Source organism: Phyllostomus hastatus, unplaced genomic scaffold (genome assembly GCF_019186645.2).
Source record: "Phyllostomus hastatus isolate PE091 unplaced genomic scaffold, TTU_PhHast_1.1 phas_scaffold_1674, whole genome shotgun sequence".
Lineage (NCBI taxonomy): Eukaryota > Metazoa > Chordata > Mammalia > Chiroptera > Phyllostomidae > Phyllostomus > Phyllostomus hastatus.
In genome coordinates this window covers 10,131,125-10,155,000 of record NW_025334011.1, presented here as the reverse complement: position 1 = coordinate 10,155,000, position 23,876 = coordinate 10,131,125, and the positions used below count along the sequence as shown (strand labels likewise).

The following is a 23,876-nucleotide window of genomic DNA, read 5'->3' as shown; positions in this document are numbered from 1 at the left end:
AGGTAGATAGGATAATATAATTAATTTAATGGATGAGGTTCTATAATAAAGTAACATTATTGATAACTGTACTTTCAAAATTAAGTGGATGAATGGTTTCATAAGTAGCTAATTTTTGGCACAATTGTGTACACCTATTTAGAATAAGTTATACCTTCAGTTGTAACTTTCAATTTTGTATACTACATCTTCATTAGTTCTATTTCCTAGACAAGCAAACTCCATTCCAGCCCTTTTTGAAGTTGAGGCTGAGGAGTATGGGATGCGAAAGCAATAGCAGAGGAGAATTCAAGTGAAGGCAATAGATTTGACCTGTTGATAGTGGTCCTTTTGCTATTGGTGGAAAATGAGTTCTTGCAGCATCCAGAGGAAGAGAATTTCCTGAGACCTGCACAGGAGGATGGGACTCTTGTCATTTGGTTTATTGATGATGTAAAGTTAAGGGGGTTCCCTCCTGACTTCCCAATGTCTTATCTCCATCTGTCTTGCCATGAAAAAGTTCTAACATTATCTTCAGCAAGGCTAAAGAAAAATGCCAGTGTCCAGAGTTTCTGCTCCGTGTTAAAGTACAGTTGAGTCCAGCATCTGGCTAGCTTGTGTTTGTTTCTGGTTGCAGTCCACTGCCATGTTGCAGTGTTCATGCTCCCTCCCACAGCCTGCATGAGGAGGCCACATGGCTTTAGGGAGAAGAGGTGCATACACCATGTCAGCATGGGTCATCAGACAAGAGGGAGAGAGCTTAGTCATTTTAGAGCTCACGCCATCTGCCACAGGCCCAGTAGCTGCTAGACCCACATGGTCACCTGTTCCAGGGTGAGGGACCACAGGAACAAATGGGGTGAGTGCATTACTGGGTAGGGGAGAGGGAGAGAGAGAGAGAGAGGGAGGGAGGGAGAGAGAGAAAATTCTTTGTTCCCTTGGGACCACATCAGTTTGGGCTTGGGACGGACCAGGTATCCCCTCAAAATGACCAATCAACTTCTCAAGGTTTTGCCAGCCCCAAATGGGTTTACATACCCTAGTTAGACAGATGGGCCTCAATAGTCTAGCATCTTCCCCTGTGCCCCTCAACAATCTGGTACTGGACGAGGGGAAGGGTGGGGTGTTGATCCCCTTGGCAGAGTAATGCTATGATCCCCTAGGACGTGAAGAGCTGTAGCTTCCTGGTGAAGCAAACAGGTTTATTTATGTTATCAAGTTATTAAGCTCAATGTCTAAGTCCCTTTGCTCCCCCTTTCTAGCTAAATACCAATGGTAACACTTTCAGCTGTGATCTGGAGGAAAGCTTCTTAACGTCCTCTCTTTTGTCTTGTCCCTTCCTATCCCCACTTGACAATCTGGCATGCAGAAAATAATTTGTAATACAGTTCACTTTGTTCTTTCAGGATCTTAGGAACTGGGGGTGAGATGCACACTGATAACTATGTTTGGTGAGTTAAAAATGATAGTGGACCCAAAATAGGCAGGCAGAACGAAAAACACAAATTATATTTTAAAGAGGTTTTAGATTGGAAGAAAAAAAGGTGCACAGTCTTTGGCACATCGTTGGACAGCTATACATTCTAGGGCCCAAACATGACCAACTCCAAGCTCATAAATGTGTTTATGGCAGGATTCTTAGTATGAAACTGCTTTGCCTACACAAGCCTTCTCCAGGTTCTCTGTGGCTTACTGATTGGGCATGGCTCATTGGGCAGCTGAAGTTAAACAGGGAGTGATGTCAAATTCCTGTCCTGTTTGATCAGCTGTGTTCTGTCACACCTGTAGCCGGGAAGTTGGCCTCATCTACACTCAGCACTCAACATTCCTGACTAAAATTGCGCAAGCTTGTATTTGGACCTCACAGAAATTAATTTCTCCTCTTCTCCTTGGAGTAATCATTCTCAAATGTCTTTGACTGGCTTCTCTGTTTGGAGCTGATCCTTACACCACTGGTTTTAAAATTACCAGAGATTTTTTTCTTCCAAGATCAACACTCAAAACCAGACATTATTTTCTAAACAAGTAGCAAAATTAAGTTTAAGAAGTTTACAAGGCAAGTTATCTCATAGATATATTACTGATTTAAAAGAGATTATTTAAGTTGTCTTACTAATTCTACAACTTACTTACACATTCAAAGTATTTATCCTGAAATAAGAGTACCTGTTTCCTATCTAATTTACAAGGAAGTGGTGATTATAAATTAATATGAATTATGTGAATCACTTCTCTTGAAAGGGCTAAAAATTAACTTTTACAGTTTTTAATAAATACTTTTAGTCTAATGAAAGAAACTGAGGAAATTAAATACTATCTTGCACTATTCACAAAGAAAAGTATAAAAAATCAATGATATTTTTATATAAATGTTGGCAAAAGACATGAAAATGATTGTAAATGATGTAACACAGTTATACATTTTTATATGAGATTCTGCATTTTGCACAAATTTGATTTGACTTTCTGCAGCATAGAGTTTTGCTTCTTATGAACAAAGAATTTAATACTACATGGATTTTTGCCAGGTTCAGTTGTTGCATTCTTTACATCACAACTTCCTAATACTAAACACCTGTTCAACCACTGTTTTTCTCAAAAAATGTGTTTGATCGTTCAGCTTGAAAGGAACAGCTTTTCACTTTCATTTACAAATCTCTCACACTTTCACAAAGCAGTTATTTGTCTGCAAGCAGACTTGAAGCTCTGGAAGTTTACTAAATAAGACCAGTACAGAGGTTGAACCTTAGGATGTCTGTCCTTTTTAGCAATCTTAACTGAAAAACGACAACATAAACTTTCCTTAAGTATAACCCAGAAAACACTTGAAATGGTACACTTTGAAATAAAAATTTGAAAAATACACAGTGAATTTTTTGTAATTAGTTCACTTTAGTCCGGCTCTGTTTTTTCAGTTCTTAATAGACTGAACACTGAATAATTTTTTAAACTAAACATGTTCTTTTTTTTGTCTTAGATAGTCCTTCAAGTTTTATATAAGACCATAAAACAGACATACATTTCACACTCTGATTTTCTAATCATATAAAGAAAGGGCAGACAATTAAGCTGGCAAAACATACCTTTTCACTAACAGATTTTCTTTATCACTAATAAGCTACCAAAAACTATTTATTAAATACTGACTTTCTTCAAAATAAAGGAAATTTTTAAGCTTTCTAACTGAGATGCTGGTCAACCAGTGAAAGTGTAGGATACCCCTGGCTGGCGTAGCTCAGTGGACTGAGCTCGGGCTGCGAACCAAAGCATCGCAGGTTCGATTCCCAGTCAGGGCACATGCCTGGGTTGCAGGCCATGGCCCCCAGTGGCCCCCAGCAACTGCACATTGATGTTTCTCTCTCTCTCTCTCTTTCTCCCTCCCTTCCCTCTCTAAAAATAAATAAATAAAATCTTTAAAAAAGTGTAGGATACTAGAGAAATCCTACATCCTATTTGTTTTATGCACATAGGAACAAAATAATTACATGCAAACTTACATCATGAATCTTTTTTGTCTCAACTATCCTGCAATTCATTACTGAAGTCTTTGTGGCACTTGGTTGCCTGGCTCATTCACTGATAGGCAGCTTTAAATACTTTCAAGTAGGAAAAGATACAACACATTCACTAGAAGTAATTATTACATCTCATCTTCTTCACAGATAGAGCTGACAACGTGTTCTGATATGTATGCTGTTAACAATATAAAAAATGGGTAGCATCCATTTCACACAACGGCCATTTCACCATATCCATTCCACATGGACATGCACATTGTGCACTCAGCTTTCACCACGCCCAACACTGGTGGCAGGACCCCGACGGGGCACTGACTTGTACAAAGACGTGCTTGCGCTTCCCTCCCATTCCAGTCACTCTTCGCTACAATCGACAATGGCTGGTTTCTGCAGCATCACTCTCAATGCCATTAGTCCAGACAAAGAAGTTATTTATTTCAAAATCATGCCCAATCCTATGATTCATAAGTTAATAAGTCTAAAATGATTTGCAAAGTATCTTATATAAAAGAAGGGGAAACGGTTTCTTAAAAAGTAAAAGGCAATTGTTCTTAGAAAGCTCAGTCTTTTACCTCACCTGAATGGGGCAGTGGTGGGGAGGAGGAAAGAATGGGCCAACATTTCTGGCAAGATCTCATTTGGTTCTAATATTTTATGGCAAGCTGGGAGCCCAGCATACTCAAAAAAAAAAAAAAACCAAAAACAAAAACCAAAACACTTCTTGTTCCTCCTCTACCGGCAAATTTATAATCCTATTAGAAACAATTTTGATTTACCTAAAAACAATGCACAAAATCCTTCTTGAGGATGCCAAATTGAATATAATCAAATGGGATAACTTTTGGAGGGTGATGTAAAATAAGATCATAAAGGAACTCCATGCATACAGACATTTACACGTCTCTTAACCCATATTATTTAAGCTAATCTAAAAGGCAACTGATTGCAAAATGCACTATTATTTTACAAATGACCAATGCAAATGCTACCCTTTCACCTATGACACAATGTTAATTATACAACACATCCCTGAGAAAATATGCTCAAATTTTTACCAATAGGGTAGAGGTAAATATTTTCTCTCCCTATGTGAAAGAACATTCTACAAAGGTTCAAATAAAAGTTTGTTTCATTTAACCTCCCACTGTTTTTTAAAAACTGGAAACTTAATTGCATGAATATTAAGATGAAAAAAAAAAGGAGGGGGGTGTACAAAATATAATGTGTACCTACACAGGGTTTGGCAAAGAGCTCGTGCTAAATAACTGTTATTGAAATAATGAAATTATTTGATAGGCCTAGAAATTAAATTGAATCATCATTAACTTTTAATTTTACTATATTTATGTATTGCCACAAAGCTCTTCAAGGCAAAATGGAAAATTTAAATGTAAATACTTATAAGTATAAACATAGTTCAATAACTAATTATTAATATTATAATATGTTTCTCTCTGGCATTATTTTATATTTTGGGGTTTTTGCACTTACCTAACGGCAGCAAAGGAAAGGATGAGGTTGCTCTCCTTTGGTATAATACAGGGGTAAAACTGAGAGAAAGCTCATTCGACCCTTAGCTTCCTGTGTCATAAGTTAGAAATTGAATCAAATACAAAAGCTTTTCTATTTTTGATTTGTGATTCATTTTGGTATAAGTATTATAAAATAAATAAGTCAACAATTCATGCATTTTAAATATTGATTTACTTTAGTGAAAAGGATTAATCGATAAAATTTATAACATTGTTTAAAGCTTACTAAAATAAATACAGCATGGCCCAAAAGTCTTAGTGCAGTGTTATGCTAGAATTACTTCAGAAGTATAAATGCTTCAACATTTGAAAAAGCAATTATATACATTTCATTTCCACTTGTTTAGTTTTGTGAATTTTGAAAAACACATTTTTTTATTTTAACTTTTACATTTCTCATTGAATACTGCACTGAAACAAAGCATTACAGTTAAAATTTTCACTTCAAGTTTCCAAAACTGAACAAGTATAAAAGAAATACTAAAACTTCCAAATGATTTTTTAAAGACTCTTAAAAAACAGACTATTTTTAGAGTAGTCTTGGGTTCACCTAAAGAACGGAGCACAAGGTACCGGGACTTCCCACTCAGCCCTTCCCGCACGCGAGCACAGCCTCCCCAGAGCGGTGTCCCGCCCCAGGGCACACCAAATGGCACGCACACCAAGGCCATTTTTAAAATATACCCCAGAGTGGTAGACCAAATAACAGATTCCAAAGTTTGTAGCATTACACTTTTGAAGTTCTCCAAGTTTAAAACAGCCTATATTTTCAGGAGCAATAGGGATTTTTCTTCACAAAGGAACCACACAAAAAATCTTCAATTGAGGGGAACAAGCAGAGATCTCTTCATCAGTCCATCTCTCCCCCGGGAGTTGTAAGGGAATTAAGTTTCTTCTTGAGAAGAATTCAAAAACACTAAACTGGTGGGAGTTCAGAGCATGCAGTGGGCAGGTGAACGTAAGAGAAATGGAACAAACAGGAGCTCTTCTCAGAGGCTCGGACATTGTTTAGGCCATGGGGACCAGGGTTGGAAGACAGGCAGGCAGTGCTGTGTTTTCAGTTTGAGTGTGGTTCATTTAGGTTGCTAGCACAGGGGATCAGTTAGCTATTCAGGGCAGAAATCCTGGGCAGGAATAACAAATATGAACATACTGGAACATCTCCTAGGGCCAGATAGGTAAGTCAGCTGATTCAGAGTTATAAAGTCTGTAAGACTAAAGGTATAATTTACACATAATAAAAGCACTAAGTAGAAATATTATCTATAGAAAATGGTATCTTACCAAAGATAATATCGACTCCTACATTTAAATTTATATTTTCAGACATGGCTGGTGTGGCTCAGTGGATTGAGTGCTGGCCTGCGGATCAAAAGGTCGCAGTTTGATTCCTAGTCAGGGCACATGCCTGGGGTTCCGGACAGGTCCCCAGTTGGGGGCGGGTGAGAGGCAACCAATTGATGTTTCTCTCCCTTTCTTTCTCCCTCCTCTCCCCCTCTCTAAAAATAAATAAATAAAATCTTACAAAAATAAGAATAAAAAGTAAATTTATATTTTCAGCTATTATTGATAATCAACCAATATCCATAACATCCTTCTTCAGAAAAAGTAACCTTTAGTACATTTTTACCTATTGCCTTCCACTACTTAATGTGTTTTTTAAATCATATGAATTGTTACTGTGATAATATCTGCTTTTATTTTATACCATTACTTTTTAAGAAATTCTTAATAATTTGAAAGATACATTATCAACAGAAATTCATATTTAAGTATAAATTTTAGTTATTCATTATTATTTCTATAATTCATGTTATTCTTTTTTTTAGAATCTTATGTTTTGTTGGAAAATATTCTAATTATTTTTTTTTCGGAAAAGGTTCATTTGTGATAAGCTTCCTAAGTCCTGTCTTTATTCTGTCTTTATACTACACTCAGTTAAATGCTAGTTTTGCAGGAAATATATTTTAGTATAAACAACATTTTCTTCTAAAAGTCCATTTTCTTTTGTTGCAAATAATGTTAAGTCTAATACTGGTAGAATTCCTGTTCTTATGTAACTTTTTTCTTTCCTTTAGGTTCCAGAAACGTCAAATTTGAATCTGTGTTTAGCACAGATAACTTTGGTTTCCCTGCTTGGCACTAAGTGGGTCTTTTCAACCTGAAGACTGTAATCTTTCCTTACCTCCTCAGCTCACAGAAACTCCCACCGCATAGCCAACCCCCACATTTTTAATGACTGTTTCTTCCTTTCATTTGCTGCCTTTATTTTTGCATGTTTCAAGTCCTGTTTTCTTTTTAATTTTACTTTACAGTCTTAGTTATTTACTAGACTTTATCTTCCAGATAATTACTTAGTCATATCTAATCTAGTATTTGTCACTTCTGTTAAATTTATTGTTTTGCCAAATATACTTTTAACTTTCAAAAACACTCTTTTAGTCCATGAATACTTGTTTCTTTGTACTATGCCTTGTTGGGCATAATATTTCCCTTAGGTCACTCTGAGGAAATTAATTTTTAAAATTTAATGTTATATTCTACTTCTAACATTATCTTTATTTCCTCTGAAGTTACTTCTTCTTACTAATCTTGGCTTGTCTCCAGTACTATCAGCTTTCTGTAAATGTTTGCTGACCCTTACTTATTTGTTCACACTGTGACAGAAGGGCTGCGCTGATGACTAATGACGGTGTGTTTCAAGGATGTGTAGTGATCTTTCGCCAACAGGCTTCTTTCTTGCTCCTTAAATAATACCATTTAAATTTTGCATTTTAAAATTTCCTTTGAGGCCTGTATAATAAGAATGACATTGTGTACCTACTTCTGAAACTTTTATTTTGCTTGATATGATTATGAGATATGTCAACATTGATGTACACCCCTTGCTGAAATGCATTCATTTTTTACTGCTGCATTATATGCTATACCATGACTGTACTACCATCCTGTTGTCCATTGTTCTGTGGGTTGACATTTGAGGTGTTTCGTTTTTATTATTTTCTGTTATGAAAAATGGTTCTATTAACCAGTTTATAATATATCTCCCTCTACTATTAGTATGTAACACAGTTCACTTTTTAAAAAACATTGTTTTATAGTCATAAGTATTTAGGATGATATTTAGAGTCATATTTATTATATAAATTAAATCCTTTAGATAAAAATATTCAACAGATTGCCCTGGCTGGGTATTTTAGTTGGTTAAAACACCATTTTGATATGCCCAGGTGGTGGGTTCATTTTCTGGTTAGGGCACATACAAGAATCAACCAATAAATGTGTAAATGAGTGGAGTAACAAATCAATATTTCTTTCTTTCTCTCTCTCTCCCTCTCTTCCCCCTTCCCTTCTCAGTCTCTAAAATCAATAAATAGAAAGTACATAAAATAAAAATATGCAAGAGAGAAATATCTCTGGCAACAAGATTCTTAGAGGGAAATCTACAAACCTATAGCAAAAAACTTAAGATAACCAAAATAGGCTGAAAAGAAATCTTTGAAAATAATGAAATTTACAAATGAAGAACTAAAAGTCTTCAGAGCTTATGGTTCAGTGTTTTTATTCATGTAAAAGTTTCATCTAGAGGTTTTTATATCCAATCCTTATTGATAAATAAGAAAGTGGGATGTGTAAAATTAAGTAATTTTTCAAAGTAACGAAAAAGTGTAGTGATCTTTCACTGTCATCTTGGGCTACAAATGGGCTAGAAACAGCCTTGTGCTTCTGCAAGCAGCTAATGAATGCAGACAAATTTCCTACCATCCAACAGATTAACATGGCCAACTGTTCTTCACCCTGATTTCCCTGGGGTACTTGCTTCAATTGTACCAGCCAGGCAGAACTTCCTAAGCACTGCCATCTTAGCCTAGTTTCATTTGGCATTTGAAAACCCACCAGGAAAAGGCATTGCTCAAAAATTATTTTGGCACAGACATTCAGTACTCTTTCCTGCCAGATAAATCTGACCAAAAATAAGTCAAAAGCAATTAGTGACCTGTGGTGGCATTATTCAATATAGTATTAGAGATCCCAGAAGTGATTGACCTGTGGTCTATTACCTTAGCATTTTGGATGCAGGGACAGAGGGCCCAAGCGGCACTGGCCTTCACGTCTGGGTGGGGGTTTTTCAGCAAGGACCACAGTAAACGAACTCCATCTAAGCGAGCAATTATTCTATTGTGAAACAAAAAAATAAAGATATAAACTGTAATTCTTATGTGCAAATGGAAATTTAAGTGGCCTGTCTATTCCCACAATTCTAATTAGTTTTTGTCTTTCTGATATTTTGGTTGGATTTTTTTCTCCAAAATTTTAACAACAGTAGGAATAGACCATGTTGTTGAATTGCGAGAGTTCTGATTTCAGTTTTAAATTCATGACATGGAAAGCAAGCGCCATGGTAACTACGATTCACATAAACTTAAAATCCAGCCATGTAATTTTTTAATTAGCTGTACACAGACTGTTACCTAAATGTAAAAATACTGGTTTCTTTCACATAGTAACATCTAAATACTTCCCAAAACAAATATTTATGCCTCCAAACTGTGCAGTTACCTCTTTTATTTGGTCTGTGTGTAGTTGACTTACCTTACAATGTGACGTGTTTTAAACTCCTCCAGTCCTAATCTAGCGTTAGGAATTAAAATCATTACACCACAGTGCGTCCTTTGTTAGTCACGAAAAACACGTAACTTGTTTTCCATGTGGTCCCTTCTTAGCAAGACTAACATTGCAGACTGTGTTATAATTACTTAAATACTCTGTAATCAAAATATCTTCATGACTAGCTGAAAAATGAATTATCATCAGAGTCATCTCTGCACCATCTGTCTTCTGTTTATATATCAATCAGCCCAGGGAGCAGAACCTCGCATTAAGGTCCACGGAGTACTTGCAGTTGAGGAGAAGGCTAAACAAAACTTAATATCCTTTACAAACATGGCTTTGTTCAGAAGATATGTTAAACTCAAAGCAGATGAGAAAAGATAAAGAACATCAAGATTCCTTTAATTTTTAACCTCAAGTTGCGTTAAACACATGTGGTATTTAGCCACAGATAGAATAAATACTACTAGCTTAAAATGACATTCAAATTTTTTTCTTGAAAATCAACGTAAAAACATCTATGGTTCTTGATTATCTGAGATGAATTTTCCAGATAAAAAAATGTATTATTCCAATGGTGCCAAATAGGATGTCATTTTCACATAACCATATAAAACAACTGGTAATGCAAATAACTTATAATAAGATATAAACCGTTTCTTTAAGTTTTAATAGGAAAAAAAGTGCATTGAGAAAGTATTTGAGCCTAAAGTTTAACTAAACCTAAACCTAAAGCTTTCTGATATCATACTGAGTGAAAAGAAAGTTTTATTTCTCAATTTATAGAAGCTGTTAAAAAAAGGTACAGAGCATTTCACAAAAAAGGATTTACTTTACAAACATTCTAGCTTCCTGCTTTACATACGCTACTGAAAACACAATTAATGCTGATCCCAGGTCTCTGTATTTTTCCACACACTTCTTGGTGAATGAAATGATAGTTCTGTTACCCTCTCACAATGTAGGAATGAAATACGCATGACTGATATTTATCTCTACAATGCTGGATATAATTTATCATTAGAGGGGAAGTCAGTTGGACGGCACACATTTTCAGTTTAAAACAAAAAGTATAACTCGGTTCTGGACCCCACCCCTCCACCTGTCAAAATTTCACAATTAACTATGAAAATCAGATCTATTACCCCAGCTCTCGCCCCAAATCCAAGACATTCATCAGCTGGTTACTGATAAAGGATGAGGGCTGTAACCCCTCTGCTAATGTCGTAAAAGAACTCAGTACATTACAGAGTAATAACCTTCGAAGAGGAAAACATTTTCAGAAAACATCTGCAAACACGGAAGCTAACAAAGTCAGGGACAAAATTAAAACTTAAACTTCAGAGTTTAACTTTGTCCCTTCCATTTCCACCTCCCTCGGCACCAAGGCATTGACTGCTGATACTTATTTCACAATAACCTGATATCCCTCCCGCCCCGCAGGTACTCCTCTGTTCTCCCTGCAACACCCTCATTCTGGTCTTTACAACCTCATATCAGGGTTGCTGCAGCAGCTACAAAACTTGGTTTTGTGTCTTCATTTTCTCTCAGTTCCAATCGATCTGTAAATCCCTGGGAAACTCATCTTCCTGAAGGCCCCTTAGAGCTTCTGCAACAACTTGAGAGCAGGGCTGCAGGGTTGTTCACTCTGTCCACCACACCACCTAGCACATTCAGTCAACACCCAGAGGTCACCTGAGGAGAAAGTCTCCAAACGGCTTCCCACTGCCTGCATGGTATTAATACCCCAGTCCCTGAACTCAGTCTTGAACATTTCCAGTGAGCTGGTTTATTCCTCCCAATTCCACACGCAGGCATTTGCTCCTAAACCTCTCGTGCAATCTGCTAAATACTAAGTGTTGAGCACACCAAACTGACAGATACAGTTCTCATTACTCGGGGTAGTTACATTCTATAAAGTCACCGCAAACACTGAATTAGTAAACACTGAACTATTGCTCCTAGGGGAAAAAGAAAATTTTGTGCTTTAAAGCCTCTGCTCAGGACATTTTAATAAACTGATCAATATATCACCTTGTTTTATGTGCGTTTCTGTTTAAAGGCACTTTATTGAATGTATGTGGTTGATTCATCAGCATGGAACCCATGGCCAACAGCACTAAGAAAATTATCAAACACATTTTCTCTGTCAGGCACACCCCAGCTTCCCTGTACTTAGGAACACTAGCAAGATAGCTCTGCAGCACTCTGCTCAGGGGCCATTTCAAACAAAATCACCAGCTCAAAGCATAAAACTGTGAAAAACATGACACTGAATGGGCCATGAAAAGGGCACCTGTTTACGGTATGAGTTAAAGCAAGAAGGCAGAGTGTGGTCTTGTTTGGCCTCAGCTGGAAATGTTCATCAGGCAACACAAAGTTTTCATTACTCTGCTTGTGTCTGTTACTTACAGTAAAGGTGCTCTAAGTATTGATTTTGAGGTTACAAATAAATGTTAGCATCAATACAAATTCACAAATACAGAATCTTCAAGTAATGAGGATTTTAATTGTCTTTCAGGAAATTCCAGTCTAGTGAGGGAGACCATTATAATCTCTTAGAATAAATGCTGTGGTAGATGCATGCAGGGGGTTTCCTAGGAACACATGAGGGAGACACTGGTTTCCTCACAGCCTGCTGAAATTCTCCCAGCTTAAGCCTTTGCCCTAGTCACCTCCATCATTTTCTATAATAATCCATTTTTTAAGGTCACCTTCTTAAATACAAAGCCTCTCCCACAAATCCTCTGGCTTCTCCCTCCTTTAAGATTCTTTTGAGTTTTGTTGTCCCCTCTTTGGCACTCATAACACAGTGCTGTGCCTTACTGAGGACATGCCTGATACCTCCCCAGCTACTGTGTAATCTCCTTGATAGAAGGACCATACAGCACCCACTGTCTTGAGGCACACCACTGCAGCCAGTGAGTTATCAGGTGGACCCCAAACAGGACAGTTTCCTTTCTCAAAGAATCAAAAATCTCTCCACTCTCTGGCTGTTGTGGCCCAGTGGATTGAGCGCTGGCCTGTGAACCAAAAGGTTGCCAGTTCCATTCCTAGTCAGGACACATGCCTGGATTGCAGGCCAGGTCTTTGGTTGGGGGTGTGTGAGAGGCAACCACGCATTGATGTTTTTCTCCCTCTTTCTCCCCTTTCCTCTCTCTAAAAAAATAAATAAAGTCTTTAAAAAAAATCTCTCCAACACAAGTACATTCATTTTTAACCTCACACTGGCAAAGCCCATGTTCAAATTCTAAATCTAACCAGCAGAGTAAGCTTTCATTTGAAGTTGTCTCTAATTTGAAAGTGCAGTTGTATAGAATTTTTGTACAACTTGGTTGCTTTTTGTGTATACAATGATGGGATAAAGGTGGCATTAACTTACACCATTGTCCTTTTGTAGTACGCCTACCTCCTTTTGCAAAATTTTTTATTTTGATTAGCATCTTGCTCTGAATTCATTTCCAGCACTATGTTAACTCTTGTTTTTAGTATCAATATAGTTTAACATTAATTCTTTGAAATCATTAAAAATAAAACTGAATTATGTTTTTAAAAACCTTTAATGTTTCATAGAAATCAAACTGCATGGCTGGCAGAATAACAGTTCTAGAAAGATGAAAATATATATATATATTCTGGCTATTCAAAAAACCAAAGAAACCAAAACAGACACAGTGCTTATGTTTTCCAGTTTCTTTTATTATATTAACATTTGCCAGAATTGCTAAGAAGACTGGCTGGCTTGCCTGCCCGTTGAGACCACACATACGAACAAATGTGAAGCATTTGTGCCCACATAGTGGGCGTGGCTAAGGCCGCAGCATTTCTTTCTGGCAATGACAATACATCTATTTCAAAACCATAATTTTGCGTGATTTCCAAAACTTTCTTAATATTTGCTGAAAATCATATCAATAAATATTGTTGTAAGACAATGACTCAAACTAAAAATGTGCTTGGCCTAAAAGAGCCTGATGTTCTTACACCACATTAAAGGATGCATCTAAAATCTACAGGATCTGAGACCAAGTTGGCAATTCAGTAAAAATGGAAACATACATGAATATCAGAATTAAATAATCATTCCTGTGAAAAACTACAGTTAAACAAGAATTTTACTTTTTAATAAAAAATTCTCAATGGTTGTATGTTTATATCCTATGTATTATTTTAAAGAAGCTATGGTAGGCCAAATCTGGGGAAAAGATATGAACGTATGAGCCTCTGGAAAGGTATGTTCCAGAGTTCCTTGGCCTTGGTTAAGCAGTATGATAGTTTCTTATTTTAGAGTTGTATAAGCTATATGATTAGAAAAGCTCTAAAAACTTTTCTTCAGAAAAAATATTCATTCTTACAGTAAATATTAATACAGGGACTATCATGTGCCAGGTTAATTTTGAGGCACTGAGAACTTTTTTCATTATGAAAGCAAACAAATTCTTGCTATTGTGGAGTGTACAGCTAATATTCCTTTGGGAAAATATATAAAATAAAGAAAAATCTATGTCATATATGAAAAGTGACTGGAGACAAATAAAACAGAGAAGAGGATTGGAGGGTGGTGGGATGGAGGTGCAGAGCCCAAGGAGACAGTGCCTGTGAGCCAGTGACGCTTGAGCAGTGACACCGGTGAGAGCCAGCCAGGGGGCAGTGGGGAAGGGTGTTCCAGGACCTAGTGCTGTCCCCGGCACAGAGAAATAGTCATTATCAACAAACATTCAATGAAGTTACTCAGTCAACCTTACATTCATCAACTAGTAGTGCTGGAGTATAGAGAAAATGTACTCTAATGCTTTTTTTTTTAATATAATCAGAAAACAGGTGGTTTATCAACATCTTATTTTTATTATTTTATTTATTATATTTTGGGGGTTATTTTTGCTGCTTTTACTAGCTTAAAGTAAAAGTTGTTATCATTGATATTATAGGTCAATTCTTTTCTAATATAAGCATTTAAAGTATACATTTCCCTCTAAACATTGTTTTCGCTCCATTACATAAATATAAATTGTGTTTTTATTTTTATTCAATTCAAAATATTTCCTACTTTTCTTCATGAGCTCCCTTTGGCCTAGGTTATTTCCAAGACTTGCTCAACTTCTAAAATTTTAGATATTTTCCAGATACTGCATTGGGGTTGATTTCTAGTTTGAAAATATGTGGTCAGAGATTACATTCTCTGTGATTATATTTCTTTTCATATTCAGTTTTATGGCCCTGACCTGTGGTCTATCTTCTAAATATTCCCTTTGCACTGGGGGAAGAAATGTATACTCTGCTTTTGTTGTGGATGGTGTTTTAGAGATGTTGATCAGGCCAGTTGTTTAGGTGTATTGTTCTATCTTCTATATCTTCACTTTTTTTCTGTCTTTTTATCAATTTGAGAGAGGGCTATTAAAATCTTCTACCATGGTTGTAGACTTGTTTATTTCTTGTTTTTCACTTATAATTCCCTTCACTGACAGTGAGAAACTAATCTGCATCTTTACTTATTTGCCCAGTACTCCCTCTGTATAACTAATCTTCCATTTTCATCCCTGTCCCATGTCCTGTGTAGAAGTTCTCCTCACTAAGCTTTGACTCCAGTTCACATGCTGGACTGCCCTGGCACCTGGATGCTCTCTTTGGCCGATGTTGGTTCTAGTAACCCATGCTGGACCACTGTTCACTTGTGTGTCTGCACTCCTTGCCCTGCTCTGCCTATGACTCCCCATGCCAGGCTATTTCATTGTCTTGCCTCCTCACCCCGTTCAGGTTCTGTCACCACAGAACAACTGGTTCTCAGTGGGGATATGCCCCCTCATTCTGTTGGGTACTGTCTTCCCACATTGAGTTGTGCCCCCAAAGAATGCTCTAATTAATTTATTGGATTGGATATCCCACCCCTGGTTTCCTCTGTACATAGATATTTCCTATGGACTCGTGACACCACGTGCTGGTCTGCCAAATCCATCTTGCCTTCCACCATGGGAGGTAAAGTGGCTTAACCAACTCTGTATAACATGTTGGTATACAAACAAAACATAATTTATCCTTTCTTTCCTCTATGAAAAAAATGCATATAACTTCAATGAGTGCATTAAAGGCAGTTGAGGGAAAGTTTGCCTAAAACAGAGAAAAATGCACCAACAGAAATGTTAATATTTATGGTCACCCAATGATTAGACACCTGCCCCTTCTGGAGGTAGAAGGATAATTTTGTAAAAATGGTCTGATGCAACTATCTACAACCCTAAATGTTTGTAGTAGTAAGATGAAGTCCCTCAATAATTAGACATCTAAAATGATTCTTGGATAAATTTACATTTTTACCCAAGCCAAAGAGAACTCACAAAGAAAAATAGGAAATATTTTGAATTGAATAAAAATGAAAATGCAATTTACATTTGTGTACTTGAGCTAACGTTTAGAGGTAAATATATAGCTTTAAATGCTTATATTAGAAAAGAATTGACCTATAATATCAACAATAACAACTTTCACTTTAAGCTAGTAAAAGCAGCAAAAATAACCCCCAAAATATAATAAATAAAATAATAAAAATAAGATGAATAATGCCAATGAACTAGTTGAGCAAGGATTAACACACTTTTTATATAAAGGGCCAAGATAGGGAATACTTTTGGCATTGTAGGTAATATGATCTCTGTTGCTTATTCTTTGTTTTGTTTTGGAGTTTCAAAATGAATTTTAGCTCATAGGTTATAAAAACAATGGGCCATGAACTGTCTTAGAGAGACTGATTAAAAAAGAGACACAGAGAGAGGGGAAAAATTATTCTTTAGCATGTAAATCTAACAGTGGATTTGCACCCAGAATATGTAAAGAACTTCTTTAAATCTCCCTGGTTGGTGTGGCTCAGTGGACTGAGTGGCTCAAAGGGTTGCTGGTTCAATTCCCAGTCAGGGCATATGTCTGGGTTGTGGACCAGGTCCCCAGTTTGGGGCATGTGAGAGGCAACCATACGTTGAGGTTTTTCTCCCTTGCTTTCTCCCTCCCTTCCCCTCTCTCTGAAAATAAGTAATTTTTTTTAAAAAGAACTTCTTTAAATCACTAAAAAATCCAATTAAAAATGGACAAACACTTGAACAGATTTCAAAATAACACACGTGGGCAAAAAGCACATGGAAAGTTACTCAGCATCATTAGTTATAAGAAAAATGCAAATGAAATCTACAATGACATATTATTTCTATTCTGTTAGAAGGACTAAATTTTTTAAAAGACTAACAACACCAAATATCGTCACTGATGGGAATGTTAAACTGTACAACGACTTTTGCATACTATTTGGAACTTTTAAACTTCCACCCTAGGACTCAGAAATTTCACTCCCAGAACACCAAAACTAATCTATAGCAATGGAAATCAGAAGGTGGTTCCTTAGGGTGGGAGTAGGGATGGATTAAATAATAGCATGAGTAAACTTTCTTGGGGGAATAAAGTATTTTATATTTTCTTTTTGCTGGTAGTTATATGGATGAATGCAATTGTTAAAATGTATCAAATGAACAAGTAATCTAAAATTTTGAACAAAAAGTCAGACAAAACCCAACACATTCTATATATTTCCATTTGTTTCTAAAGAGAAACAAAATTAACCTGTACTGTATAGTGGTGCATTGTCAAGCACAAAATTATGAAAACAAAACAAGATAGTAATTACCATAAAAGGCAAGAGACAGGCTCCTTGTAGAGTGAGGAGAGGTGGCACTAGGTGGGCTGTGAGAGGAGGGGCTGCCAGGGAGTTTTCTGAGTAAAGAAAATATTCTTCTTGGCTTGGGTGGCAGTTGCATGAGTCTTCCCTTTCCAATAATTTACCAATGTGTTCATTCATATTTGTACTTCATGTATGTTACATTTCAAAAATTAACTTTTTAAAAAGATTCTATCTATCTATCTATTATCTATCTATCTATCTATCTATCGACAAAGGGGAAGGGATGGAGAAAGAGATGGAAAGAAACATCAATGTGTCATTGCTTCTGGCATGCCCCCTACTGGGGACCTGGCTCGTGACCCAGGCATGTGCCCTGACTGGGAATCAAACCGACAACCCTTTAGTTTGCAAGCTGGCACTCAAACCACTGAGCCACACCAGCCAGGGCTAAAAGTTTTTTTAATGTTTTTAATTTCATTGTGAACGCACACACTCTCCTGTCTCACAGGAAATAGCAGTGAACAGCCCACTTATTCAGCTGTTGAACGAAGCCCGTATCACAACTGGCTAGATGAGATATATAATGTGGAAAAATCAAATCCACATAATCCTCAAATTGAAAGTCCCTAAAGCTGGTTTTAAAATGACAAAACTAAGACTCAGAAGATTAAATGATTTACATAATACTTTTCAATTGGCATTTTGGTATCTCAGTTAAATCCATATTCTTTAAAAGGTATACAGATAAAAAACAAATAACAAAAGAAATGTAAAAGGAAGTAAAAATGTTCTTAATGATACAAACACATAAAGCACACGTTCTATTTTATGTCTTGTGTAAACCCTACAAAGACTGTTTCTGTGGTAAAGAAATATCTGGGCAGCCACAAAGAGATTAAGTCTCTTCTGTATACAAACAAGCTCAGTTTTCCTTTTTTTCCCCCTTTTTACAAAGAACAAATAAACCTAATGTAAATTTTTTTAAAAGCACTATGTAAAGGCAACATAATTATGTTTAAACCACAGAACACAGGATATTTAGAGTTACAGATTCCATGGTAAGTTTTAATTCTATCCTTGTGTATATGTTTTTTAAAAAGAGCCTTTCATTACATGATCACATAACACTAGACCATGTAACAATCAGTTCAGCAAATGTTTATTTTATAATGTGTGGAAGAAAAACATTTTACAGAATAAATTGTAGTAAATTGGTACATTATTTAGGTATATCATGTAAAATTTCTTAAAATCCTAGCTATTTACATAATATTAATAGAAACAATAGAAACACATTTTTAGAGGGAGAGGAAGGGAGAAAAAAGAAAGGGAGAGAAACATCGGTTGGCTGCCTTTCATTTGCATCCCAACTAGGAACCCAAAACCTAGCCTTGTGCCCTGACTGGGAATTAAACCTGTGACCTTTCAGCTTGCAAAACAATGGCCAACCAATGGAGCCCTACCAGCCAGGGCAGAAACACTTTTTCCTTAATTATCTTCTAAGGAACATGAAATTTACTCTTTATAGGCACCTACTTACTGAAATTTGAAAGCTGACCCTTAGATTTTAAGGTTATTTTGAAATAATGAAAAACTTAAGACTTTAGGATGTTAGCATGTCTTGAATCATGTACACCAGACATTTTGTATAAAAGAACAGTAGGGACTGAAGTAAATCATGAAGATCCATGAGTTCACAACAAATTCAAAAAAAAGAAAACAAAACAGCCCTTATTATCGCTGTTGAAGCTGCTAGGGTTTCTGAAAACATATATTTGAAAATTGATTTATTTTTAAAAGAAACATAAAAGCATTTACCCTGTCTTTTTTTATGAACTACAATTTGGGTAACTAGTTAGCAGTCAACTCTGAGACAAACCTAGTAAAAGTATTAGAATATAAAAATAAAGAAAAAATCTTCAAGGCCTCTAGATGGAATGACCAAATAAGTTACAAAGACAAAAGAATTACCCTAGCATCAGACTAAAAAAAAAAAAGGTATGAAACAAGGCAACAATGAAGCAGCATTTTTTAAAATTCAGTGAAAGAAAGTGGTAATCAAGGATTTTATATCTAGCAAGGCCTTTCTCTGAGAATTTACAGAAAAATATCTTCACTCTGTATCCATATGTGCTTTTTGCATAGCAAAGAAAAGAATCAACAAAATGAAGAGACAGTCTGTGAAATAGGAGAAAATATTTGCACACTATATTTCTGACAAAATGTAAATAATCAAGATATACAGATACAGTAGTACCTCAGTACTCATCATTAATTTGTTCCAGAATTTGTGATGAGTGCCCAAACTGATGAGTACTGAACAAAGAAGCATGTTCTCTTTCAGGGTGGCATTGAGACACACACAAGTTCTAGCATGTGCAATGAGTCCTGAGCAAGTACTGAGTGCTGAAACATTTTTTTCTTGTCAAAATATGACTAGCACAGGGTTTGGTAAGTTCTAAAGCCAACAAGTACTGAGGTATGACTGTATAAGGAATTCATACAACCCATCTAAAATAAACCCAAGATGGCTACAGAGTAGGTGAAAGCTATACTTGCCTACCCCTGGCCCCGAACCAGATTTACAACTAAATTATAAAGTAATCAATGTGAATAACCAACTAAAGGCTAGCTGAGCTGAAATACTATAACCAAGGAGGTAGAGAAGGCCCCGACACCCACAAATGACACTGAGAAGCCAGAGGGATATTTTGGCTGCAAAACTCCACCCCCCCGCCCCCCACTGCCCCCACGCAAGGATCCCTAACCCAGGGCAACAGCCAGGGGAAGAGGAGCCTGCATAGCATTTGGTGGAGAAAATCAATGGGGATTCAGTTTACTTGGGAGAGAAGAGAGTCTTCTAGAGACCCAGATGCCACCTTCCCAGGGTCAAGCACTCCTATTGTTAAAGCACCAGCCTGAAGAGTACAATGCCTAGTCTTCCAACTACTGGTGACACCACTCTGCCATGCTTGGGTCCTGCAAAGAGGTCTGCTGGCTTCACCCAGCAGGCACCTTTCTGGTGCTCTTTTTCTGGAAAAGCTCTTGGAGGAGACTCTAGACAGTTATTGAATTGGGTATCTTTGTAAAGAAGACAATTCTTCCCCACACTGAGTGCACAGCCAGCACTTCCCTCATACCTGTTGAATCGCTAGCCCTGCCCTGCCACTCTGTGGCCCTACCCTGCTCAGTTCAGTCACACAGGGGGATTAGGGTACAGCACAGAGCTGGGACTTGCAGAACATGTCTCCTGGGGAGGCTTCTGTCCAGGAGTCAGATGGGTGGGTTGTGTAGCTACATTGGATGGGGGGGGGGGAACTCCTATCTCCCCTGTGAGTTCAGCCCATATTATTCCAGGTAGGGGATGAAGTGCCCACCCCCTCCCTACAGGCTTTTTGGCACCACCCACAAGGGGAGAATGTGAAGATCTGCCTTCCTAAGTCCCAGTGTCCTCACTCTGCTAAGCTTAGTTCCAGAGGTTGGGGTGCTGCTCAGAGCTGGGAACACTGGAGTCTACCACAGAAGCTATTGTGTGGGACTAGGATGAAGCACTTGGGTACCTCCTGTGGTCTCTGCTGGCACCATGCCCAACTGGAAACTCTTTTGATCTGCCCTGCTAAGCTTGCTCCTGAAGAGGAAATGTCTGGCAGCTCCTAACCTGAATGTGCCGTGCATTTCTCTTGGGAAAGATAGAGTTGGAGAATCTGGAAGAGACCGAGTAGTTTAGTTCTGGAATAGGGGCCATTTTCCCTTCATCAAGTTCCTGACTGCATGGTTCCCAAGTAGGGGACCCACTAGCCCTGTCCTACCAACTGCAGTCACCCCACCATACTGAGCCCATGACCTGTGGAAGGGTCTGTGGGTTGCAGCTAGCCTGGGACCACTCTACAGTCTTTCTTGCATAGGATCTGAAGGAAAATCAGGCAACCTCAGGGGCAGGCAGAATGGCTAACAGGTGGAGGTGGACCTCAGGGAGCTTCAGACCTTTTATAGATCCACCCCCAGTCTAGTCTGGAAGAAGCTAACCTCAGTACATGTATTGGCCCCTTTCACACACACCCAGGAGCAGTAGATGCAGCCATATAGTGAAGAATGTGACAGCTCCAGAAAGGCTTACTACACACAACTCAGACATCAACCTGAGCCTGAAGCCCACCCAAGTGGACCCAGAATCGCCACAACAAGTGTTGGGCTTCAGACCACACAAGAGTTCGATTCATCTTAGCCACCCAAGCAACACACATGAAGGGGGATTTTGACAGACACCAGAACCTTATGGAACAACTCTGCCTTGGAGAGAATCCCCACCATAGTGAATCATACACAGTGATAGAGGTTTATCCTTATAGTCAGCCAGCCTGATGGGTTAACTCCATCCACAAAAGGGCCAACAGCATTCAAGACTCAACCAAAACAGCAGGGTATACATAACCCATAAGAAACACTCCTGAAGCACCAAGCTCAGGCAATCCAAAAGACTGTTGTTGCGTGGGTCACCGGCCAGCAGTGATCACAGAACGCTGTGGATGGCTTGTCGAAAACACGTGAGAAAAAAAACATGCACAGAGACAGACTAGTTTCAGTGGAGAAGTAGGGATGGAATGGCCACCCCCTCTAGTGGGGAGCGCGCCGATTTACTGTCCAAACCTGCTTTTATTGAGCTCGTTTTGCATAATAATTCAGGTAGAGTACAGTACTCATTAGGAGGAAGTAAGGAACCATATAAAACAAGGAAGTCTGAGGGTCTATTTTTGAATCAGGGTCAAAGAGCTGTAAGACTGTGAGGAATAAACTAACTTCCTCCTTGGACCCCTCTCATTCAACTGAGAGCATTCTAAACAAAGAAGGTTTCACACTAATTTACATATTCTTTCTTAGGCCTGATCACCCGGGGAATTTGCCCTTTTCAGCACAGAGCTGCACCACCCTGTCATTGTTTCAGGCTTAGGTGGAGCAAGGGAACTAAGGCAACCAAGAGATAAGGAGATTTTTCTCCCAGCCGATGAGAACTCAGGCTATGTCAAAGCCGAGGAGCAAGGGTCCATCACCCCCTTTTGCTGCAGCCCCCAAAGTCCTTCTTTTGGGGGGCCTCCCAAAGTGATCGTGCCTGTCTTAGGTCGTTCCCCCCTTGGGGAATCTTACTTGTCTTTGGCTAACTGACCAAGCTTTTTGGGGTTCAGTTATGAATAAAGCAGCAGAAGCAGCATTTCTGCCAGGGAGATAAGCTTTTGTCTCCTTGCTGGCTTACAGTTCCAAGGGCATTCCCTTAGCCTTAGCCTAGGCGGGGGTTTCAGCTTCTGATACCAGTCAGGGCGGTTCCCAGCAGATTGTGCCACTGAGCCCAACAAGATATCTTCATCATAAAGCCATCATAACAAGTTTTAGAGTTATAGCAGATCTACCTAATACAGAGACAAAAGGAGGAGACAAAGAAATACGCCCCAAATGAACAAACAAAAGAAATTCCCATGTAAAAAATTAAAAGACATGGACACAACCAAAATACCAGATGCAAAGTTTAAAACAATGGTTATAAGGATCCTCAAGGACCTTAGAGGAAGAATGGATGATCTCAGTGGTAGCTTAAACAAAGAGGTAGTAAGCATTAAAAAGGGCATAGAAACCAAAAACAAGAACTAGTCAGAAATGAAGAATACAATATCATAAATGAAAAATACACTAGAAGGAATCAACAGCAGGTTAGATAAAGCAGATGTTTGAATCAGCATATTCGAGGACAAGGTAACACTAAGCACCCAAGCAGAACATCAAAAAGAAAAGAGAATTTTAGAAAATGAGGAAGGCCTAAGGGACTTCTGGGACAACATCAAGCATAATATCATCATAGGGGTACCAGAAGGAAAAGAGTGTGAGCAAGAAATAGAAAACCTGTTTAAAGAAATAATGGCTAAAATTTCCCTAACTTGATGAGGGAGAATGTCACACAGGTTCAGGAAGCACAGAGTCCCAATCAAGATAGACACAAAGAGGCCCACATTAATATACATCATAATTAAAATGCCAAAGGTTAAAGACAAAGACAGACCTTAAAAGTGGTAAGAGAGACAGTTACCTACAAGGAAGTTCCCATAAGACTCAGCTGATTTCTCAACAGAAACACTTCAGACCAGAGGGCATAGGCATGAAATATTCAAAGTGATGATAAGTAAAGACCTACAACCAAGACTACTTGATCCAGCAAGGCTATAATTTAAAGTTGAAGGAGAAATAAAAAGTTTACAAGAGAAAAATATGCTAAAAGACTTCAGTACCACCAAACCAGTATTGCAACAAATGTTAAAAGGCCTGTCTGAAGAAGTAGAATAAGGAGGAGGAGGAGATGAAAAGAAGTAGAGAGAGGAATATAAGTATAAAGAATAAAATAGTAATAAATATATCAATAATAACTTAAAATAAATGGATTAAGTGCTCCAACCAAAAGACATGGGGTAACTGAATGGGTAAGAAAACATCCCTCATATATATCCTATCTACCAGAGACCCACCTCAGAACAAAAGATACACACAGGCTGAAAGTGAAGGGATGGAAAAAAGTATTCTTTGCAAATAGAAAAG

At 37.8% G+C, this 23,876-nt stretch overlaps 1 protein-coding gene across 3 annotated transcripts in view; it reads right to left on the bottom strand.

Moving 5' to 3' along the window:
• The window catches only part of ODAD2 (outer dynein arm docking complex subunit 2), a 187,238-nt gene that overhangs the window by 65,443 nt on the left and 97,919 nt on the right, over positions 1–23,876 (bottom strand). For all 3 annotated transcript variants that reach the window (XM_045857958.1, XM_045857960.1, XM_045857957.1), the window contains exon 16: positions 9,091–9,205. In XM_045857958.1, coding sequence (XP_045713914.1) covers positions 9,091–9,205 — 115 coding nt within the window. The remainder of the gene's footprint in view (positions 1–9,090; positions 9,206–23,876) is intronic.